Raw genomic sequence first — 22,088 nt, 5'->3', positions numbered from 1 at the left:
TATTGTATTGATATATTATTTATTAATACATTTTGACTCCATAACAGTTTCAACTCCTAGGACGAAGATGGTATCAGAATAACTTTTATCATGCAGCATCATTTAACTTTACTACAAGGGAAAGATTTCCAGAGGTGTGTTTAGATTTATACCCAAGAACTTGTTACACAGTAAATATCACCACCATGGCATTTCCAAAACACTTGGCACACATCATCATAACAACACCAAGATCAGGTAGGTACCACCACCTTCCTCTTCTATATACTTTAGGACAGAAAGTTAAATTGTTCAAAATGATAGAGTGAAAGGGACTTTAGATTATAGGATTATAGTTTTATAGTTAGGAGAGACCTTAAATACCACAGTGTCCAAACGCTTCCTTTTTCAGGTGAGGAAACTGAGACCCAGAGAGGTTATGGTGTCCGGAGGTGGGATTTGAACTGAGGTCTTCTTGATTTCAAACCTAGTACCCTATCCACTACACAATGCTCTTCCCAGCTATGACACACTCTGGCTATTTTGGCGTTAGTTGTCACTGTACATTGGGAGGTCTCAGTCCTTTCATCCATCAGAATGAGGATTAGAACTCTGTGACCTCTAAAAGAGATTTTTTCCTACTAAAATTTTATGATTTAGAGATAATTCATTCAGAGATAAGTTAGAGATAAATCTATAAATAAATCTATATGTAAATCTTATAAATAGATCTATAAATCATATAGAGAAATCTGTAAATAGATCTATAGATCACATAGAGAAATCTATAAGTATATCTACACATAAATCATATGAATAGATCAATAATCATACAGAGATAAATCTATAAATAGATCAATATATAATCATACAAATAGATCTATAAATAATATACAGATAAATCTATAAATAGATCAATACATCATATAAATTGATCTAGAAGTCATATGGTGATAATTCATACAGAAATAAGTTAGAGATAAATCTAAAAATAGATCTATCTAGAAATCATATAAATAGATCTATGAATCATATAGCGAGGATTCATTTACTTTTACTCCCAAACTTATACTTCTCCACATCTGAAATGGAATTTTTTCAGGAAGTTAGAATAGGCATCCTGACATGGTTGAAGAGTTATTATTATTTTCTTAAAACCCTTACCTTCTGTCTTAGAATTGAACATAAAAAAGTTCTAAAAAAGTATGCTTTGATATCTGTATTCAGTTCCATCAGTTCTTTCTCTGGAGGCAGATAGCATTTTTCATCATGAGTCCTTTAGAATTGTCTTGGATCATTGTATTGCTGAGAATAGCTAAGTATTGATCAGTGTTTTCAAGGGGCAGCTAGGTGGCTCAGTGGACAGAGTACCAGGTCTGGAGGCAGAAGGTTCTGGTTCAAATTTGACCTCAGGTACTTCTTATCAGAGTGACCCCTGGACAAGTTGCTTAACCTCAGTTAATATTATTATTATATTAATCTTTTATACATAATAATATATAGTAGGGCAATTTTTATATTTTATATATTTATCTTTTCTATATAGTAGGACACTTTTTATATTTTTATATTTATTATATATAATAATATATAGTAGAGCAATTTTTATATTTATATATTAATCTTTTATGTATAATAATATATAGTAGGACAATTTTTATATTATATATAATATATAGTAGAGCAATTTTTATATTTATATATAATACATAGTAGGGCAATTTTTATATTTATATATTTATCTTTTATATACAATAATATATACTAGGGCAATTTTTATATTTTATATATATCTTTTATATATAATATATAGTAGGGCAATTTTTATATTATATATAATATTTTGTGGGGCAATTTTAATATTTTATTTATATCTTTTATATGTATATATAAGATACATAGTAGGTCAATTTTTGTAAATTAGAACTAGGCTAATTGAGTGTGGCCAATGGATCTGTGAACAAGAGAATAGTGGGGCTGGTAGTGAGGTTGGTCATAGGATTAAGTTCAGGGATAGAAATATAAGTAGACTATACTTTCTGGGCTTCAGAAAAGGGTGAAGAAAAACCTCATTTGCCTCTACATGGTAAACACTAGTTTCAAAGTCTTATTTTCTTATGAAAAGGACTTTGTTTCCATCCTTTGAATCTTCCACGTTGGTAGTTTCCCAAAACTGAAGGCATCCTTCAAATCGTGGTCTCTTATATCCAGGGTTTGGGCTATTTCTACTCTTTCTTTAAAAAATATCCCAGTTTGGAAGCTAGAACTAAATAGGAAATGAAACTGGTAGGATTTGACATTCTTTTTTGCATGCAATGTATTATTATTTTTTTTTTAATGAGCATTTTGCTTTCCTGGTTTCAGTTTCACTGAGTATATTTCTCTTGGTTTCTTGAGATTCTCCATTATTCTCAACTTATTTCCCTCAAGAATCCCTCTTTGGTGTGTTTGTAATTGAAGACAGTATGTGTTTACCCTAAGAAAATGTACAGCTTCACAATAAATAAATCAAGAGATAAAATTAGCTGGCTAGCCGCAGGGCAGTCTTTCTCTTCCTTGGCATCGAGGGCCAATGATTCTGTTGGCAGCTCTGGAGATCCTGTGTGTAGAGACCTCATTTCTCATTGCTTTTCAAGGAGGGAGGAGAGATTCTCAGAGCGAAAGACTGTTCTGTATTGTCTTCTAGGAACCATCAGAAAACGGCTGACCTTGCAAAGATAAGAAAGAGAGGAAACACTTGACCTCTGTGTTCCTGAGATAGTGCAGAAGCCAGGAGAGGTTGCCAGAAGTGATTGTATGTGGGGGAAAGTAGGCCAGCCTCCCAGAAATGTACTTGGATTTTCCAATATACCTCTTGTGGGAGGTGCTTCATCTTTCTCTGCCAGATTGGTTTAGCATCAGCAGGTTTGTAACCCAGAAATAAGGAGAGGGGAAATATGAGTGGGTGACCCAGTTCCAAGGAACTATGTGAGAAATAATAATAAATTCTTTTCAAGGGGAGGGACCGGATCTATGATTTTTGCTAGTGTGGGAGATCTTCCACTGTGGAATCTACCTTCCACTTATACAGATCAGCAACTCTCCCTCAACTGATTTTTTTTTAAACCTTAACTTCTGTGTATTGGCTCCTAGGTGGAAGAGTGGTAAGGGTGGGCAATGGGGGTCAAGTGACTTGCCCAGGGTCACACAGCTGGGAAGTGTTTGAGGCCGGATTTGCTTCAACTCATTTTAAAAAATTGTTTCTTTGAAACCTTTACCATATTTTCTTCTTGTTGTTGTTAGAAGAAGGTAAGGGTTGTTAAGTGACTTGCCCAGAGTCACCCAGCTAAATGTCTGAGGTCATATTTAAACCCAGGTCCTTCCAACTCCAGGTATCACTCTCTATCCACAACGTTACTTAGCTACCCCTTCAACTAATGGTTTTAAGAGAGTTGCCTGAGGTATCAAGAGAGTAAGAAACTTGCCTATGGTCACAGGGATAGAATATATCAGCAAGACTTGAACCTAGATATTCCTCTTTCCAAGGCCAACTCTCTATTTGCCTCTCATACTTAATTAGCATTTTATATTTATAAAACACTTTTCTTAAAATATCTCTATGAAGTAGGCAGAGCCATAATTTGGGAAGGCAATCACGGCTTCTCCCCAGCGTGTTGATATTTAGGGGGCTATGATGGCATGTACTCCTGTAGCAGGTGAAACACTTAAACTTGGCACATAGTAAAAATAATTTTAGATATTTTCTGCCTTCTTCACAGGCAGTTTTTCTTAGCTTTTATGCAGGATACAAATGATCTTTACCAGAAAGCATTGTCATCCAGGATATTTTGAAATCAATTTGCAAGATTAACTATCAATTTTAGATTTTACAAGATTTTAGATTTTAAATTTGCAACATTTAACTATCAGTTTTAGATTTTTCAAGATTTTAGATTTTAAATTTGCAAGATTAACTATCAGTTTTCGATTTTTGTTCACTACAAATAACAATTTCAAAAAGTAAAAAGATAATGAGATCAAATAGAGTCTCTACCCATAGGATGCGGTATCCTTTGGATTCTGTCTCCTCACTATTGGGTCTTGCATCTCAGGGTCCAAAGTCTCTCCTTCCATCTATCCCCACCTCAACAAAAATTTTAAATTGATTGAGGTTGCTTCATGATGCGTGCTCAGGTCACATTTTATGCCTTGCCACCTGAATCACTAGTAATAATTCTTTAAGAACTGTAAGATAGGGGGCAGCTGGGTAGCTCAGTGGATTGAGAACCAGGCCTAGAGACGGGAGGTCCTAGGTTCAAAATCCGGCCTCAGACACTTCCCAGCTGTGTGACCCTGGGCAAGTCACTTGACCCCCATTGCCTACCCTTACCACTATTCCACCTATAAGTCAATACACAGAAGTTAAGGGTTTAAAAATAAAAAAATAAATAAAAAAAAGAACTGTAAGATAACGAGAAGAATGACCACCTACTCAAAAAAATCTTGAACTCACCATTAATGTAGCAAAGGCTATTTTATTTCATCTTTGTGAGAATGGGTACTCAAGAGCCAGTGCTATAGGTATTACAGCCAGCAAGCAAGTTCCAGGAATGGGAGCAGGCAGGCTCCCTTTTATTAACAAAACAGTCCCTCCCTCGTTCACCATTGGCCAGTTACTAGAGAGTTATCATCTGGTCGGGAGAGCCAGTTGATTGGGTTGCAATTTACAACCCCAATCAGGCCAATATGACAGTAAAGGAAAATAATAAATGTTGGAGGGGATGTATCAAAATTGGGACATTAATACACTGCTGATGGAGTTGTGAATTGATCCAACCATTCTGAAAGGCAATTTGGAATTATGCCCAAAAGGCTTTAAAAGAATGCATGCCCTTTGATTCAGCCATACCACTATTAGGTTTGTACTCCAAAGAGATAATAAAAAAGGACAATACAAAAATATTCATAGTTGTGCTCTTTGTGGTAACAAAAAAAATTAGAAAATGGGGGGGGGACTGTCCTTCAATCGGGAAATAGCTGAACAAATCATGGTATATGATGGTGATAGAATACTATTGTGCTGTAAGGAATGATGAACTGGAGGAGTTCTATATAAACTGGGAGAAGCTCCATGAACTGATGCAGAGTGAAATGAGCAGAACCAAAAGAACATTTTACACAGAAAGTGAAACACTGTGAAACGATAGAATTTAATGGACTTTGCTACTAGTAGCAATGCAATGATCCAGGGCAATCCTGAGGGATGCTATTCACACTGAGAGCAGAAATGCAGAAGAAAAACATATGACTTATCACTTGTTTATATGGGTACATAATTTGGGGTTTAGATTTTAAAAGATGGCTCTATTACAAAAATGAATAACATGGAAATAGGTATCAAGTGATAACATTTGTATAACCCAGTAGAATTGCTTGTTGGCTCTGGGAGGGGTGAGGGAAGAGGGGAGGGAAAGAAAATGAATCATGTAAATATGGAAAAATATTTAAAATTTTTTAAAAATTAAAATTCAATTTAAAATTAAAATTTTTTAAAAAATTAAAAATACAACCCCAATCATTCACATGGGTAAAGTAAAGCAACTTTACCTGTTAGCCTCTTGAAGGACTAACCTATCATGTGTTCCTCCTCATATCCTGCTGACATGATGTGGTTAAAAGGAACTTAAGCTAGGAACATGAAATTTAACCCAATTTTCTTTTCTATTTACTCCATTAAATGGGCTTATAAGAAGAGTCTACCATCTTGTCAGGACCTGTTCCTCACAGATGTTATTCGAAATGTGCTCAGCATTGTGCCTGCAACATAGTTGGTCTTTAATAAATACCTGTTTCCTTTCTTCCTTATGTTTCCAAATCCTGTGTGCTTATACTTCTGTAACTCAATTTCACCTTTGGGATATCCCCTTTGTTGGGAATCCTTCTGATCTCTGCTCATTTGTTTTCTCCTCTCCTTTCTGAAATTCAGTTTCCCAAGCTTCTCACTCTTGTATGATCTCCTCTCCTCTCTGATGACTAATTAACTTGGGGAAAACTGTTTAAATAAACTCAGCATTGTATAACCCCTGTCTGCTTTCAGAAGCAGCTTTGAAGTTTGCTTCTTATGAAGTTGGATATTTTCAGCCCCCCATAAAGGGGAGCAAATTGTTCCCTAATGAACTTTGGAAACATTCTGAACATAGCAGAACAAGAATAGAACAAGTTTAAACACCAGGGCTTTCCTCATTGCTTCAGTGTAGGAAATGACTTTGGCAATACTGTTGCTGGGGGCAGGGGTGGAGGAGGGATTAAGGTTTGGGTTGGGAGTGGGGAGAAGAGAGGGAGAGAAGGGAAGAGGAGCCTATTGATACTATCCTGGCCGAGAGGATTCAGTCCTATTTGAACAACAGAAGTAAGGAAGTCAAGAACAAAAGGTCATTTAGCTTTCAAACATTGAACCTGCATCTTTGTTAGTGGAATCCAGTTTTACATGAAGTATCATATCATTAGAGTAAAGGATAATGTGTTGTCAGATGTCCCTTGTACTGGCTCATTTATTCATTCATTCACAATGCTTACTGTATACAATAGGTTATTGTTCTAGCTTGTATGGAAAGAACAAAGTTGAACATGGCACAATCTTGACCCAGAACATAGAGAGGAGGAGACCGACAGGTGCACCAACTTGCAATAGTCCAAGGCAGAAAGTTATGATTTCCTAAAATTGGTACAAAATTTGAGAGGAGTGAAATGAAAGGAAAACATATGACCAGAGAAGGTAGCTTTGAGAATGTGCCATTTGATCTCAGCCTTGGAGAATGAATCATAACAGATAGCTAATATTTATATGGGCAGCAAGATCTGGAGCCAAGAAGACCCTAGTTCAAATCCTGCCTCAGACATTTCCCACTTGTGTGACTCTAGGCAACTCTGTTTGCCTCCATTCATTTCTACAATGAGCCTGGAGAAGAAAATGGCGACTCACTCCAGTATCTTTGCCAAGAAGACCCTAAAAGGGGTCATGTTGTGGGAAGAAGCATCCATGGAGTGAATATCTGTGAGCAAGGCTCACCCAGAGGGATACAACTCATGCCTCTGATACTGCAGGGCAGATAGATATCTCCTATTGGGCTGGGTCTATGGAAGGTAAGGGTTAAAAAAAAAAAGACTATACATGCCTCCTTTGCAAATGACGGGGAAGGGAAAAAGGTAGAGGAACAAAGTCCAAGGTCATTGGCTTTCTCGTGCCTAGACACATTCTTTCCATTAATATGTGTATTTGGTTAACAGCAAGCTACCTTCTATATGAAAACAATTTTTGGCATTTTGTCTTGTTTATAAACACCATTTTTATATTTATATCTGACTCTGCCTAATGAAATTAGAAGCCATGAGTTAGATAAATCATTAGGCTGAGAATAGAAATGGCAACATAAATTCAATCTACTTGTTCAACAGAATCAAAGAATGTTAGAAATGGAAAATGGAAAAGGCCTTAGAAATCATTTAAGCCAAGACCCTCAGTTTTACAGAGGAGCCAACTGAGGTCTCAAGTTTCCAAAACTCAAACAAAGGATACCATATTGCTTCCTTAATGGCCAACATTTACATGGTGCTTTAAAAGGGATTATAAGGCACTGTAGATACATTTTCTATTTTGATCCTTCAAAAATCCTGTGAAATGGGTATAATTATTTTGGTGGTGTTTAGTTTTTTCAGTTGTGTCTGACTTTTCATGACTTTGGGGGTTTCTTGGAAGACGGAAAAGAATGGCTTGCCATTTCCTTCCCTGGCTCATTTTGCAGATGAAGAATGGAGGCACACAGTGTTAAGGGATTTATCCTGGGTCATGCAGCTAATTAAGTGTTTGATACCAAATTTGAACTCAGGTCCTTCTGACTCCACGCCTGGCACTCTGTTCCATTGTACCATCTAGTTATCTAGGGTTCGATAATTGGCTACATTAAAATTAAAAAAAAATTTTATCAATTACATGTAATAAAAAATTTCATAATTAGCTACATTTTAAAGAAAAGGAAAATTGAAACTCAGATAGATTATGGTTTGCCTAAGATCACACAACTATTGCCTGTGGTGGGGTTTGAAACCAGGTGAAATAGAGCTGACAGGGAAAAGGGAGAAGAGGAACCTCTGAGGAACAAGGGTGATGGGTATTTGCAAATTTAGAAAGTATTATTTATTACTATTATTATTAGCATTATTTGGGGTGTCAAGATTTAGCTTTAAGGCTGAGGTTGGTCAATTAGTGATTAAAATCCTGGGAGTAGTGAGCACAAATGTTTGGAATCCAGTGAGAATGGTCCAGTTGCAATGTAAATGGAACATATGGAAATCTGTTTTGACTCACTTTACACGTGTAATGGGGATCATATTGCTTTGCCTTCTCGATGGATGGGGGAGGGACTGGAGTGAGGGAGAAAATTTGGTACTCAACACAGAAAAATGGTAAAAATAAACCAATTTAAAAAGAGAAAGAATGGTCTAGTTGTATGTTGGTGTGAAATGAGAGAACAAAGCGAGCAGTGTGCTTGGAGAATTTGTTCAGAGGGAGTATTGTTTCTGTAGGCATACATTTTAGCTTGGTTTGAGGGTCAGGGAGTCACTATGAAGTAGTAGAATGAAGTGTTTGGGAACCCTAGAAGTGTATTTGATGGGAGAGCAGAGGAAGTGAGAATCATGTCTGTCTGTCTGAATGAATGAATGGAAAGGGGGAAAAATTCCATATATTAAGCACCTACTATGTGCCAAGCACAATTAGGTGACATGGTGGATAGAGTGTTGGGCCTGTAGTCAAGAATACTCATCTTCTTGAGTTCAAATGTGCCTTCAGACACTTGCCAGTTGTGTGACCCTGGACAAGCCACTTCACCCTGTTTGCCTCTGTTTTCTCATCTGAAAAATGAGCTGGAAAAGGAAAGGCAAAACGCTCTAGTCTCTGCCAAGAGAACTCCATAAAGGGTCATGAAGAATTGAATATGACTGAAATAACTAAAGAACAACAAATGCGCCAAGCACACAGCTAAGCATGGAGTTTAAGAATTTAAGAAGCAGATATATATATATAAGAGAATATACATTTATATAAGAGAATATATATTTATATAAGAGAATATATGTAAGAGAACATATATTTATAGAAGACAATATATATGAAAACATATATTTATAGAAGACAATATATATGAGAACATGTGTTTATATAAGAATATATATGAGAACATGTATTTAAGATAACATACCTATAAGAGAACATATATTTATATAAGAGAATAGAGAACATTTTTTATATAAGAGAACATATATGAGAACATGTATTTATATGAGAATATGTATATAAGAGAACATGTATTTAAATAAGAGAATATATATGAGAACATGTATTTATATAAAAGAATATATATACAAATATGCATTACATTTAATATGTTTATAATATATTATGCACAGTATATATATAATATATAAAAAGAAGAAGCTCTTTAAGAGCTCCCATTCTGAGAATGGGAAATAACCTATAGAGAGGAAGAGTGCCCATGGAAGGACTTTTGTGTTTGAAAAGTGGTTGCAGATTTTGAGGGGGGCCATCAAGGTGTAGATTAGCGCACCCCATTTAGGAACAAAAGCAGATTTGCTTTAATCGTGGTTCAAAGTACCATTACTAGGGTATTCAGGAGGTTGTTGATGAGGAGACGAGGAAGGAGGTAGCTAGGGTGGAGATAATGAAGGTGAATCATGGTCAGAACTTTCCTGAAATTGTACTATAGGAGAGGGAGAAACCAGTGAGATAGAGTGGGAGACCAAGAGGGAGAGTTCTTTAGGTTAGGTCTCTTGTGGGTGGCTCTAGGGTGTTGTTGAAGAGGATGTGCTGGAACTTGTCAAAAAAAAAAAAGGAGGGCTTTGGGCTTTGTCCTGATTTGTAGTGGCTTTGCTCCCTTGTGTTCCTCCCAGGGGTGCGTATCCCAATGAGGGACAAGCTGGGATGCTTCATAAAGCAGACTGAATCATGGTTTTGGTTTCAGGAGGAGGCTACTCAATAGAAAGAAAGAATTAGGAACCATGACTTAGCCAATAGATGGAGCTGGTAAGGGACTGGCTCTGACTTCTAGTTCCATCAGATCTGATCCCTGTTCTGGGTCATTAGAAACTAAGAAGAGTCTTCTGGAGACCAGAAAAGATTCGGCGAAGTAGTACCTTTTGTTTGTTTTATGAAAGGCCTTGGGATTTTTGGTTATACTTGTGACTTTATTGGTATGGGGAATTCTCTGTTAGAAAACTCCCTTAATCACAGGAGACAACCAATTGTTCTTGGGTTTATAGTTGAAGATAGTTGGCTGGAATCATTAGAAGTTAAATACCTTCCCCAAGGTTATATATCCAGTATGTATTAAAGGTTAGACTTGAACCTGTTTTTGACTCTAAGGTCAGATTTTTATCCTTTACATTCTACTGTCTCTCTGAGCCAAATAAAAGGCCCATTTTTCTGGAGGTGATCTTGCAATGTTCTTCATAATTCAATGCCAAGAACTAGAAAATCTTTTCTTGTTGAGTTGCTTACATTTATGTCTGACTTTTTGTGGCCCCATTTGGAGTTTTCTTGGCAAAGATACCAAAGCATTAGGGCCTAAGGTCATATTTGAACTCAAGTCTTCCTAATTCCAGGCCTACCTCTCTATCTATCGCTCCACCTAGCTGCCCAAAATCTGTCATTAAGATGTATTTGGCAGCATGATTTCCTCTGATAGGCATATATTAAGTGTTTACTGAATTCACTTAATTATCTCTGTACTTATGTGTAGTATAACCAACTACCATTATCATTTGAAAGAACTGGAATTGTCTAGTGCCCCAAATAGAAACTCCACTTATTTTGCCTGGTGGGAGCTTGTACTGATGAAGGGACCTCAGAAGAGATCATTTTTAGCCTGATGTCTTTTACTGGAGCTGAGCTCACTTAAGTAAAATTAAAAAAAAAATCCAATACCTCCCCCTGACACAGCTCACACTGAATTCTCTACAGCTGAATTTGCTCTTGTAGAACTGATTAAAAAGTCATTTGATTAAAAGTTGTGAATTGTTTTTATCATTGTGTCTTTTTGGTGGCATATAAATTGCTTCCTCATTTTTTTTTCAGGAAAACAAATCATCAGTAACATTTCAGTTCTTAATGAAACCTGCTTGAGGTGGAAGAGAAATGAGAAGATGGCTGATTCAGAGGAGATGTATTTAGTAAGTTTGAAGTTGAACTAAATTTTTTTCCCAAGTGGGAGGTTTGAATTTCTTACAAAATTAAATAAAGGCTGGAAAATATCAACAAATTTAGAAATATCCTGTGAATCACATTTCTGCCTTGGTGCTGAGGGATTCAAGTCAAGCCAGTATGCATTTGTTGAGCACCTACTGTGTACCGGGATGTGCTAAGCACTGGGAATACAGAAAAAGATACAAGATGGTCTTCATTCTCAAGAAAATCATAGTCTAATGGGAGGATAACATGAAAACAACTTTTGTTGTTGTTGTTTAGTTGTGTCCAAGTCTTTGTGACACCACGAGGGGTTTTCTTGGCAGAGATACCAGCGTGGTTTGCTATTTCCTTCTCCAGCTCATTTTATAGATAAGGAAACTGAGGCAAACAGGATTGAGTGACTTGCCAAAGGTCACAAAACTGGTAAGTGGGTGGCTAGATTTGAAAGCAGGAAGATGAGCCTTTCTGACTTTAGGCTTGGCACGCTACCTCTGAACCACCTAGCTGCCTGTGAAAACAACATATAAATGCAAAAACTATGTATAAATAAAATATGTACAGGAGGTGGTGCCGTGGATGGAGTGATGAGCCTGGAGTCAGGAAGACATATCATCCTGAGTTCTGCATAGTTAGAAAATCTTGGACCTTTAAAATTACATTACCCAGAATGCTTTATCCTTTATGCAAGTAGCTTTTTCATGTGTTGTTTATATAAGTTTATATAAGTTCTGCTTCTTGGCTCTCTCTTTCTGCGTGTGCGCAGCTGGGAAAGCTGACTTTTTACTCTTGTTTTTTATGCTAATTATTATTAATAAATCTTATTAAATATAATATTTAGAATATTGGATATTAATTTCAATTCTTACGGTTCAAATGTGGCCTCAGACACTTACTAGTTGGATGACCCCAGGCAAGTCATTTATTTAACTTTGTTTACCTCAGTTTCTCATCTATAAAATGTGCTAGAGAAGGAAATGGCAAAGCACTCCAGCATCTTTGCCAAGAAAACCCCAAAGCAGGTCACAAAGAGCCAGACACAACTGAAAAACACCTGAACACAATAATAACAGAAAGAAGGCACTAGAATTAAGAGGGACTGGGACAGGCTTCCTGTAGAAGGTGGTCTTTTAGCTGAAGTTGAAACATGAGGTTGGAGATGAGGAAGAAGAGAGAATTCCAAGCAGGAGGGGGAATCAGTGGAAATACCTGGACTTGGGAAATGGAATGCCTTGTGAGAAGAAACCCAAGGAGGCCAGTGTTCCTGGATTACAGAGTGTATGGAAGAGAGTACGGTATTCTAAGACTGCAGAGATAGGTACTGACCAGTTACCAAGAGCTGAAAAGTCAAACAGAGGATTTAATTTTTGATCCCAGAAGTAAAAGGGAATCACTGGTATTTACTGATTGGAGGAGTTTTGGAACTTTGGAAGATTGGGGGAGTCAGGAAGAGTGTTGAATTATCAAAGGAGGAAATGAGAGAATCAGTCCTTTCAGTATACCTTTTATAGAGAAATACCCAAAGAGAGCTTATATGTGGAGGAGGAGGTGGAAGTTGTTGGGGTTGAGTGGGTTGCTTTCCATCTAGCAATATTCCTTTCTATCCTTATAACTCCTATCTATCCTATTCATTCCATGCTTGTGATAATTGTAAACAGAATAAATGTCTAAAGTAGGTATAAATAGTAAATTCTATGGCGTACAGTTTAAAAAAAAAAAGAAAAACAGAACAAACCTGTATCTGATTGATACTGCCATGGTTCATCACTGGGCCTGGACATATTCTCTAGGGAGCGATTGCACTTTTTGATTTGATTTTTTCTATCAAGGCTTGCCCTGAACTGGTTGCCTAGAGATGTGAAAATACTGTTCAAAGGTGTCAGAAGGATAAAAAAGAGAAGGAAAAAGTGGATTGTCAGTAAAAAGGAGGCAAGAGGTGAAAACAATAAGATGATAACTTCTTTTTAAAATTTTTTTTTATTTTTTAGAAAAATTTTCCATGGTTCCATGATTCATGTTTTTACTTTCCCTTCACCCCCCTCCTCAATCCCCCACCCTCCATAGCCGATGCGCATTTCCACTGGTTTTAACATGTGTCATCAATCAAGACCTATGAGATGATTACTTCTAATTAAGGAGTTGGGGGTAGTTTGGAATAATGAAGAAAAGGGAGATTATTCATCTCTGGAACAATGGGCAGAGAGTTCCAGGAAGAGGTAGGAGTAAAAGGTGGCAGGGAAACCTGCTTCTTCAACATCTTTCTAAAAAAAAAAAAGCAATAGAAACACTCTCAATGAGTTAAAATTACCAATAAGTCTCAAAAGAAAAAATAAAATATTCAAAAAAATTAGCAAGCTAATAAATTAAATTAAAATGTTCTTAATTTTTTAAATTTAAACTTAAAAAGTCTTTAAATGGATTATAAGAGGCAGAGGTAAAAATTGTTCTGAAAGCACATCAGAAACAAAGCTAGAACTTAAAAAAATGCAATAAAATCAATTTGTTGTTGTTTAGTCATGTCTGACTCCCTTTGATCCCATCTGGGATTTTTCTTGGTACATATACTGGCCTGGTCTGCCATTCCTTCTACAGTTAATATTATAGATGAGGAAATGGAGGCAAACAGGAGAAAGCGACTTGCTCATGATCACACAGCTAATAAATTTCTGAGGTTGAACTTGAACACAGGTCTTCCTGACTCCAGGCTCTGTGCTCTATCCACTGTACCACTTAGTTTCCCCAAATCAATAATAAACACAATGAAGAAATTAAACCAAAAAAATAAATGAAACCAGCAAGAAGTGAAATCAGGGTGAAATCAAGAGGCAACTGAGTATGAGTAGGCATTTTCAGAAAATGATGATAGGACTTGCCTTTTTAAGAAATCCATCCATGGAAAGCAATTTGGAATTTTGCTAAGATAAAAACAAAACTGTCTCTATCTTTTGACCCAGAGATCCACTATTAGACATATGCCCCAATGAAGTCATTGAAACAAAGACCTTATGAACAACAAAAATATTAATAGTAGCATTTTTTTTGTAGTGGTAAGGAACTCAAAAAAAATTAGATGTTGATTAATTGGATAAGTGACTACAAACGTTTTGATACATGACTATAATGGATAATTTCTTTGCTGTAAGAAATAATGGATTTTTCCTAGTTCTGTGGCCCTGGGCAAGTCACTTAACCCTAGCTGCCTAGCCCTTATGACTCTTCTGTCTTAGAACCAATACTAAGAAGGAAAAGGTTTTGTTTTGTTTTTTAAAGAAAGAAACATTAAATTTGTTGACTATAGTTTGCCTGGTAAGACTTATATAGATGTATGACTAGTTAAGTCAGTGGTTCCCAAACTTTTTTGGCCTACTGCCCCCTTTCCAGAAAAAATATTACTTAGCCCCCTGGAAATTAATTTTTTTAAATTTTAATAGCAATTAATAGGAAAGATAAATGTACCTGTGGCCATCACCGCTTCTCTGGTTTGCTGCAGCACTCACCAGGGGGCAGTAGCGCTTACTTTGGGAATCACTGAGTTAAGTCATCAGAAGAGGAAATTAATATACATAATGATAACAACAATTGAAGTGGAACTGGAAATATCAATACCAAAACAATCAAATTTGAATACACTGAAAGTATAGTGATCAAGCTTCGGCCCCAAGAACATACCTTATGTCAGCACTATTTCTTTGTAGACCCAGAATTCTATATAATGTCAGACATTGAAGATTGTATTTGTTGGTTGTGTTGAAATCTTTTTTCCCCTTCTTTTTCATGTTTCCTCTCTAGGATAGATGCAGTGGGAGTACAGCTGAGGTGGAGAGAGATGTTGAGAAATTGTTGTAACTGATGTTAAAAATGATATCAATAAAGTATATTAAAAAAGAATGTTCATTAAAGCATAAAAGTGGATTTTTTAAAAAGTAGAATTTTTGAGGGGTTGTATAGTGGATAGAGCACTGGTTTTGGAATCAGGAAGACTCATTTTTGTGAGGTCAAATCTGGTCTCACACACTTATTCACTATGTAACCTTAGGCAAGTCACCTTATCCTGTTTGCCTTACTTTCCTCATGTGTAAAATGAACTGGAGAAGGAAATGGCAAACCATTCCAGTAAGCCAAGGAAACCACAAATGAGACCACAAAGAGTCAGACATAACTGAAATAACTTAACAATAACAGAAATAAAAGAAATATTTTACTGGAGAATATAATAAGTAGACAGAAAATTATAAGCAAAAAAATTTCAGAAATTTTCCTGGAAAATATTTGGAAGAAAAAAGTGATAGATCTAGAACAAAGATATCAGACATGTAGACTGCACAGTGAGGCCTTAACCAGATTAAAATGTAATTGGGAAATATTTGACAAAATAAATGAAAATAAGCCAATATAAAAATATGGATAATAGTATATTTTAAAACTAAGGTGGTAGGCATTTTTCTGGAAATTTTATTTATGAATTAGTCATCCGCATTTCTTTTTGAGTTGGGCAGCAGTGATCTAGAAGACAGATCAATGATATAAATTCACCAATATTTGGATTTCCAAAAGGTGAGAGGTTATGGAGACATAAACTAGGGTACTGATTATGTCATTGGTGAAAAAGAATAGAAGCCAATGATATTGTGACAGTAGAATCTTCAAGAGCCTACAACTTATTGAATATGAGTAGTGAGGGAGAAGGAAAGATTGAGGATGACTTGTGAGTCATGAAACTTAGGTGACTGGCAGGATAGTGGTACCTTCAAAAGAAATAAGAAAGGTTAGAAGAAAAGGCAGGTCTAATGTAGAATACAAAGACTTCTTTTTCGGACCTTGAATTTATAAAGGCTCCCAGAGATCTAAGAGATTTCCAAAAGATAGCTGATAATATGCACTAGAATTTAGGACAGTGCAAAGCCTGGTAGTTTTGACCAAACAGGGAAACTTTAGAATACAAGCTTAATGATGTTTTCCATGAGGACTAGCCTGTCTAAATTCATAGATACTCATTTCTAGGTTGGCTATAAGGTGATAAATATTTCATGCACAGTAAGTCTCTGAGTTCATTTATGAAAGCTATGCAATTATAATATGCATCAATGTACTCATACAATACTACCCATACTAATGAAACTGCAGATCTTTGAGGTATTGAAGAAACCATAAATGTTAATGAATTGAATTGCCATAAAAAACTAAAAGATTGTTAAATTGATTAAACACATAACCCAATAATATGTTGCCTACAGGAATGTTTATAATGCAAAAAATATATTTCAAAAGATGTATTATCTAAGAACTAAAAGATTATTAAATTGATTAAACAAACAACCCCAAAATATGTTGCCTCCAGGAATATTTATAGTGCCAAAAGATATTTTAAGACCATAGAAAAGACTAAAATTTAGTATTCTTCAACCCTCTCTAGAAAACCTGGGAATACAGCGATGACATAAAACAAATCCCAGTTCAAACTAGAGATAATTGAAACCTAAACAAAGAAATTTGTATCATAATTAAAGGCACCATCAAAGTACTGGTGATCAAGGAATGCCATCACTATTAAATATCTACATACTTAATTATAAAATAACTAAAAAGCATATTTAATTGGTTTGCAAAAAGAAGTAGGTATAAAATCAATAATAATAAAGATTTAAGCACTTCACTGACAGAGCATGATAAATTATGCACACAAAAAATTGTCCATTGGAACCAGGGTGCTAAAGAAACTTGATTTGTTAGTCATGGGAAAAACTGAATTGAAAAGTAATATATATTGTTTTTCAACTGCACATAAAAAATTTACATTAATTGATTAAGTTCAAGGGCACAAAGAAGTTATAGATAAATTCAGAAAGGCAAAAGTACTTTTATGGGTTGCAATGCAATAATAATACACTTATGGTCTTTTGAGATTCATTCCAAATAGTACTCAATAGCAAATTCATATTCTTAAATATTTATGTTAATAATAGAAAAATAGTTAAAATGAATAAATTGTATTTTCAGATAAAGAAATTAGAAAATGAACAAACTGCTTTGACCAAAGCAAGCAGAAAGGAAGAAATTATAACCAAAAGAGAGCTCAATTATGCACAGCGATAGACTAACAATACTGAGAACATAAAATATATAACTAACACTTTTGTTATTATGCTATTAAAATGAATGTGTACTCTAATAATTTTTAAACATTGGAATTTATTGTCTTGAATACAAGTAGTTTTGTAGTCTTTGTGAATTAAATGGTTGGATTTTTGATAGTCACTAACCATTTAGAATAAGTCATTTAAAGAGAAGTTGAAAAATAAATCTAGATAATGATCACAGACAAGGAAAAGACAGAGAATGGGAATGCAGAAGGGAAATAGGAAAATGTTTATGTTTCCCTGATACCAAAGACTTCCCTTAGTTGGCTTTGTTTTAGATTCTCCCATGTTCTCCCTTGGTCTGTCTTTTCCAGATACAGAATGATGATGATGATGGTGGTGATGGTCATCATCATCATAGCCATAAACATTATTTTAATTATCAATAATACTAATAGATTACATTTTTATTGTCTTTGGGTCATATACATATTTATACATAACATAAAATACCCAAATATTTTCTTATTTGATCCTTAAAAAAATCCTACAGAGTAGGTGCTGTCATTATCCCTATTTTATATTGGTTCCAATTTATAGATTAAATTAGGAAACTGAGGCTGTCAGAAGTTTTGTGACCTGCCCAAGATCATATAGCTAGGAAGCATCTGAGGCTGGTTTTGAACTCAAGATTTTTCCAACTCCAGGCCCAGCACTCTATCCACTTCATAACCCAGTTAGCTAATTCATTTTAACTTTTTCTATTATTAACATAAATATTTAAGGTACTATTTGGAATGAATCTCAAAAGACCATAAGTCTCTGATCAAGTTTCTACAGCCCTAATGCTCTATCCACTGTGTTACATTGGTTCCTAATGATTACAGGATTATGGGGATAGAGCTGGAAGGCACCTTAAAGACTAGATTCTGGTGCAATGCCCTCATATTACAGGTAAGGAAACTGACACCTATAGTAGTCATTAATTTTCCCACAGTCACACAGGGAGAACTGGGATCTGAACCCAAAGTCATCCTCTGACCCCATATCCAGCACAATTTCTCCCATTCTACACTCTGAATGACTGATTTTTGGTCTAGTTCTTATGATTGTTTTTCTTGTGAGAGGAGGTGTATATGTGTATATTTTTGTGTGACTGTGCATTTGTATATATGTATATGTGGATGCATATATGTATTTAATTGCCTCACCATACCTGTAGGCTAGAAGGGAGGTAGTGTGCAATAGTGAAAGAAACATCCAACTAGGGGTTATGGAATACAGAGCTACCACCTCCTGAGACCTGTGAAACATTTTGCAGAATGACTTACCCTCTTGTGGGGATGGGTATCAGTTTCTTCATCTGTATGATGACAATAATAATAATGATGATAATGTTAAGGACCATGGCTCTCTCTCAAAGCTGCGACAAAGATCACAGTAAATAAGTGATGTGAAAACACTTGAAATTCTATTCAACTGAGCAAATCTTTATTGAGCAGCCATATGTAGCAGGCAATGTGGGAAACAGCCAAGCATGAAACAGTTCCTATCTTCAATGTGCTTACATTTCTTTGTGGGGGAATAAATAACATACACAGAAAATTAAATATAAAACATATGTGTGTATAATATGTCAAATATGTATGTACATAGTACATCAGAGAAGTATTCTCACTCTATAGACAGAGATTGTTTTTTTCCCACTCTTTTTTAAGGGGTGTTTGACTTTTGTGACTTCATCTTGGCAAAGATACTAGAGCAGATTGCCAGTTCCTTTCTCAGTTCATTTATAGATGAGATAACTGAGGCAAACAGGGTTAAATGACTTGCTGAGGGTCACATAGCTAATAAATGTCTGAGGCTAGATTTGAAAATGCAAGAAGGTGAGTTTTTTTGACTCCAGGACCAGCACTCATTGTTCCATCTAACTGCTCTCTCTCTCTTTCTCCCCACTCCCTTTCTCTTCTCTCTCTCTGTGTGTGTCTCTCTCTGTGTCTCTCTGTCTCTGTCTCTCTCTTCCCACTCCCTTTCTCTTCTCTCTCTCTCCCCCTTTCCCTCTCCCTTACACTCTCCACCCTCTCTCCCTTCCTCCCTCCCTTTCTCCTCTGTCTCTCTACCCCTCCCTCTCTATATCTCTTCCTCCTTCCCTCCTTCCCTCCCTTTCTCCTCTCTTTTTGTCTCTCAATCTCTCTCCCTCTCTCTCTTTCTTCTCTTTCTCTATCTCTTCCTCCTTCCCCCTCTCTCTGTCTCTGTCTGCCTCTTCATCTCTGTCTCTATCTGTTTCTCTCTGTCTCTGCCCCTCAGTCTCTATCCCTCCCTCCCTTCCTTTTTCTTCTCTGTCTCTGTCTCTCTATGCCCCCTTCTCCCCCCACCCCCTGCCATAGATACATACACAGCCAGAGACAAATTTCTGGGGTATGATAAATTTCTGATATTTTCTGATATATTCTGATAGTTTGTTAATACAGTGAGGGCAGGGGTGGGTCCAGAAAGTATAATGAAAAGTAGGCTAGAGTGGGAGAGAGACAGGAAAGGAAAGGGGCTGACATGGATGGGTATGAAGATTGGTTATGAGGAAAGGGAGCTTCAGCTTGGATATTCTAAGAGGGAGGGTTCTGAGTGGAGTCACAAGGCAGCAAATGGTCATGTCCTTCAAATAATGGTGATGTTGATTTGATTTTCAACCTCTGAACAAAAGTTAAAAGTAGTATGTGTGCATTCTGGCATCCACATCATAAATCTCTGATCATGCCTAGTGGTCTTGGGACCTGACCTCTTAGAAGACTGTAAAATACTAAGCAAATATAAGTAATGTTCATTATTGCCAGCATCTCACCTCCCAAACCTTTCTGTTTCAGTTCTACATATGGGGCCACCGAGGCTATCAGAAGGAATTTGAGCAGGAAGTATCCTTTAACCTGACCACTGGCAGTCAGGCTCCTGAAGTGTGCCTAGAACTGTATCCAGGCACCAACTATACTGTCAACATCACGGCTGCCTCCTCCGGACTCCCTGTGCTGGTGTCCCTCATGACTCAGATAACTGGTAGGTCTTGGATAACTCATTACCTTTTGGATGTGGCACATGGTGACCTCAAAGGACTGTGGAAGCAAGGAGAGGGAAGTACCCCATCTCTTGCTTTTATTCCAAAGGAGCTAAATTGTCCTTGTATGGTCAAGGATATCCCACCATCATCTTTCTCCCTTCAAATGTTTTAGAAGCACTTTATCTCGAATCACATGCTCTACACTGAATTAGGGTACCTGAAAGAACTATGGAAAGAACACAGAATGTGAAGTTGGAAGAGCTGTTCTCTTGGCAACTTTGACAATTTAATCACTTATTCTCTCAACAACTTAGTTCCTTCATCTGTAAAATGGGATTAGCCAATGTATGTAAAGGACTTTCTGAATAAAAGCTTCATAAATGTCATGAGAAACAGAGGGTCCTAATGAATAGAGAGCTTGGTTCAAAGCTAGGTAGAACTTGCTTCAAATTCTACCTGTGACCCATTCTGGCTGTGTGACCTTAAAGAAATTATTTAATACCTCAGTACTCTAAGAAGGAATTTTCTAACTTGCGAGTTCTTGTTCCAATAAAGTCATAGATTCAGTTCCCATCTCTTTCTACTATTCTTATAATCAAATCAGTCAATAATCATTTATTTATTTATTTATTTATTTATTTGTTTGTTTGTTTGTTTGTTTGTTTGTTTATTTATTTTTTAAACCCTTACCTTCCATCTTAGAATTGATATTAAGTATTGATTCGAAGTCAAAAGAGTGGTAAGGGGTAGGCAGTTGGGGGTAAGTGACTTGCCCCGGGTCACACAGTTCGTGTCCGAGGCCATATTTGAACCCAGGATCTCCTGTCTCCAGACCTGGCTCTCTATCCATGGAGGCACCTAAGTTCCTACTCAATAAGCATTAATTAAGTGCCTTCTGGGTAGTCGGCATGCTGCTAGGCACTGGGAATACAAAGAAAGGGAAAAATAATTCTTGCTCACCAGGAGCTTACAGTCTAGTAGTGAAGACAACCCAGCAACAACTGTGTACAAACAAGATAGAGACAAAATGAGTTGGAAATAATTGAGTTAGGGAAAACACTAGTAATAAGGGAAATTGGGAAAGGCTTCTTGCAGGTGGCATTTTAGCTGAGCTATGAAGGAAACCAGAAGATGGAGATGAGGAAGGAGAATATTCCAGGCATGGGACATTTTCCAGTGCAAATTCCTGGAGTTTAGGCATGAAAAGTCTTATATGAGAACAGCAAAGAGACCTCTGTCACTAGATCTGAGTCCATGGGGGTGAGTAAGGTGTAAGAAGCCTGGAGAGGTTGGATGAAGCTATGGTATAGAGGACATATTGTCAGTGGAGTTCAGATGGAAATGGTCATGGGACAAATTGCTTCTCTCCAATTATTCTTTTAGGTTTAATATTTGGAGCACTTATTGACCAGGTGGACAAAATGACTGCTTTTTGTAATCAAATCTGAGTTAGAATGTAATCTTATTTTCTGTAGGCTCATACTGAAAGCATCATCTATGGAACCCTTTCAGTGGCTGATGGGATGATGGGAATGAGTTTGTATTTTATTCTGTTCTCATATGTCATTTCCATCTTCCTATCTGCTACTAGAGTTATCCTGAAATATTTTCATTTTTTAAAAAACCCTTAACTTCTGTTGATACTGAATATTGACTCTAAGACAGAAGTAAGGGCTAGGCAATTGGGGTTAAGTGACTTGTCCAGGTTCAGACAGCTAGAAAGTCTCCGAAGCCAGATTTGAACTCA

General features: G+C 36.5%; 1 protein-coding gene across 1 annotated transcript in view; it reads left to right on the top strand.

The window, feature by feature from the left end:
• Positions 1–22,088, top strand: part of SUSD1 (sushi domain containing 1) — a 312,394-nt gene that overhangs the window by 190,943 nt on the left and 99,363 nt on the right. The window contains exons 9-11 of the mRNA XM_044679157.1: positions 48–237; positions 11,108–11,202; positions 20,154–20,340. Of these exons, the coding sequence (XP_044535092.1) occupies positions 48–237; positions 11,108–11,202; positions 20,154–20,340 (472 nt within the window). The remainder of the gene's footprint in view (positions 1–47; positions 238–11,107; positions 11,203–20,153; positions 20,341–22,088) is intronic.

Source organism: Gracilinanus agilis, chromosome 1 (genome assembly GCF_016433145.1).
Source record: "Gracilinanus agilis isolate LMUSP501 chromosome 1, AgileGrace, whole genome shotgun sequence".
Lineage (NCBI taxonomy): Eukaryota > Metazoa > Chordata > Mammalia > Didelphimorphia > Didelphidae > Gracilinanus > Gracilinanus agilis.
Note: the sequence above shows the minus strand (reverse complement) of the source record. Positions and strands in the feature narration are given on the sequence as shown.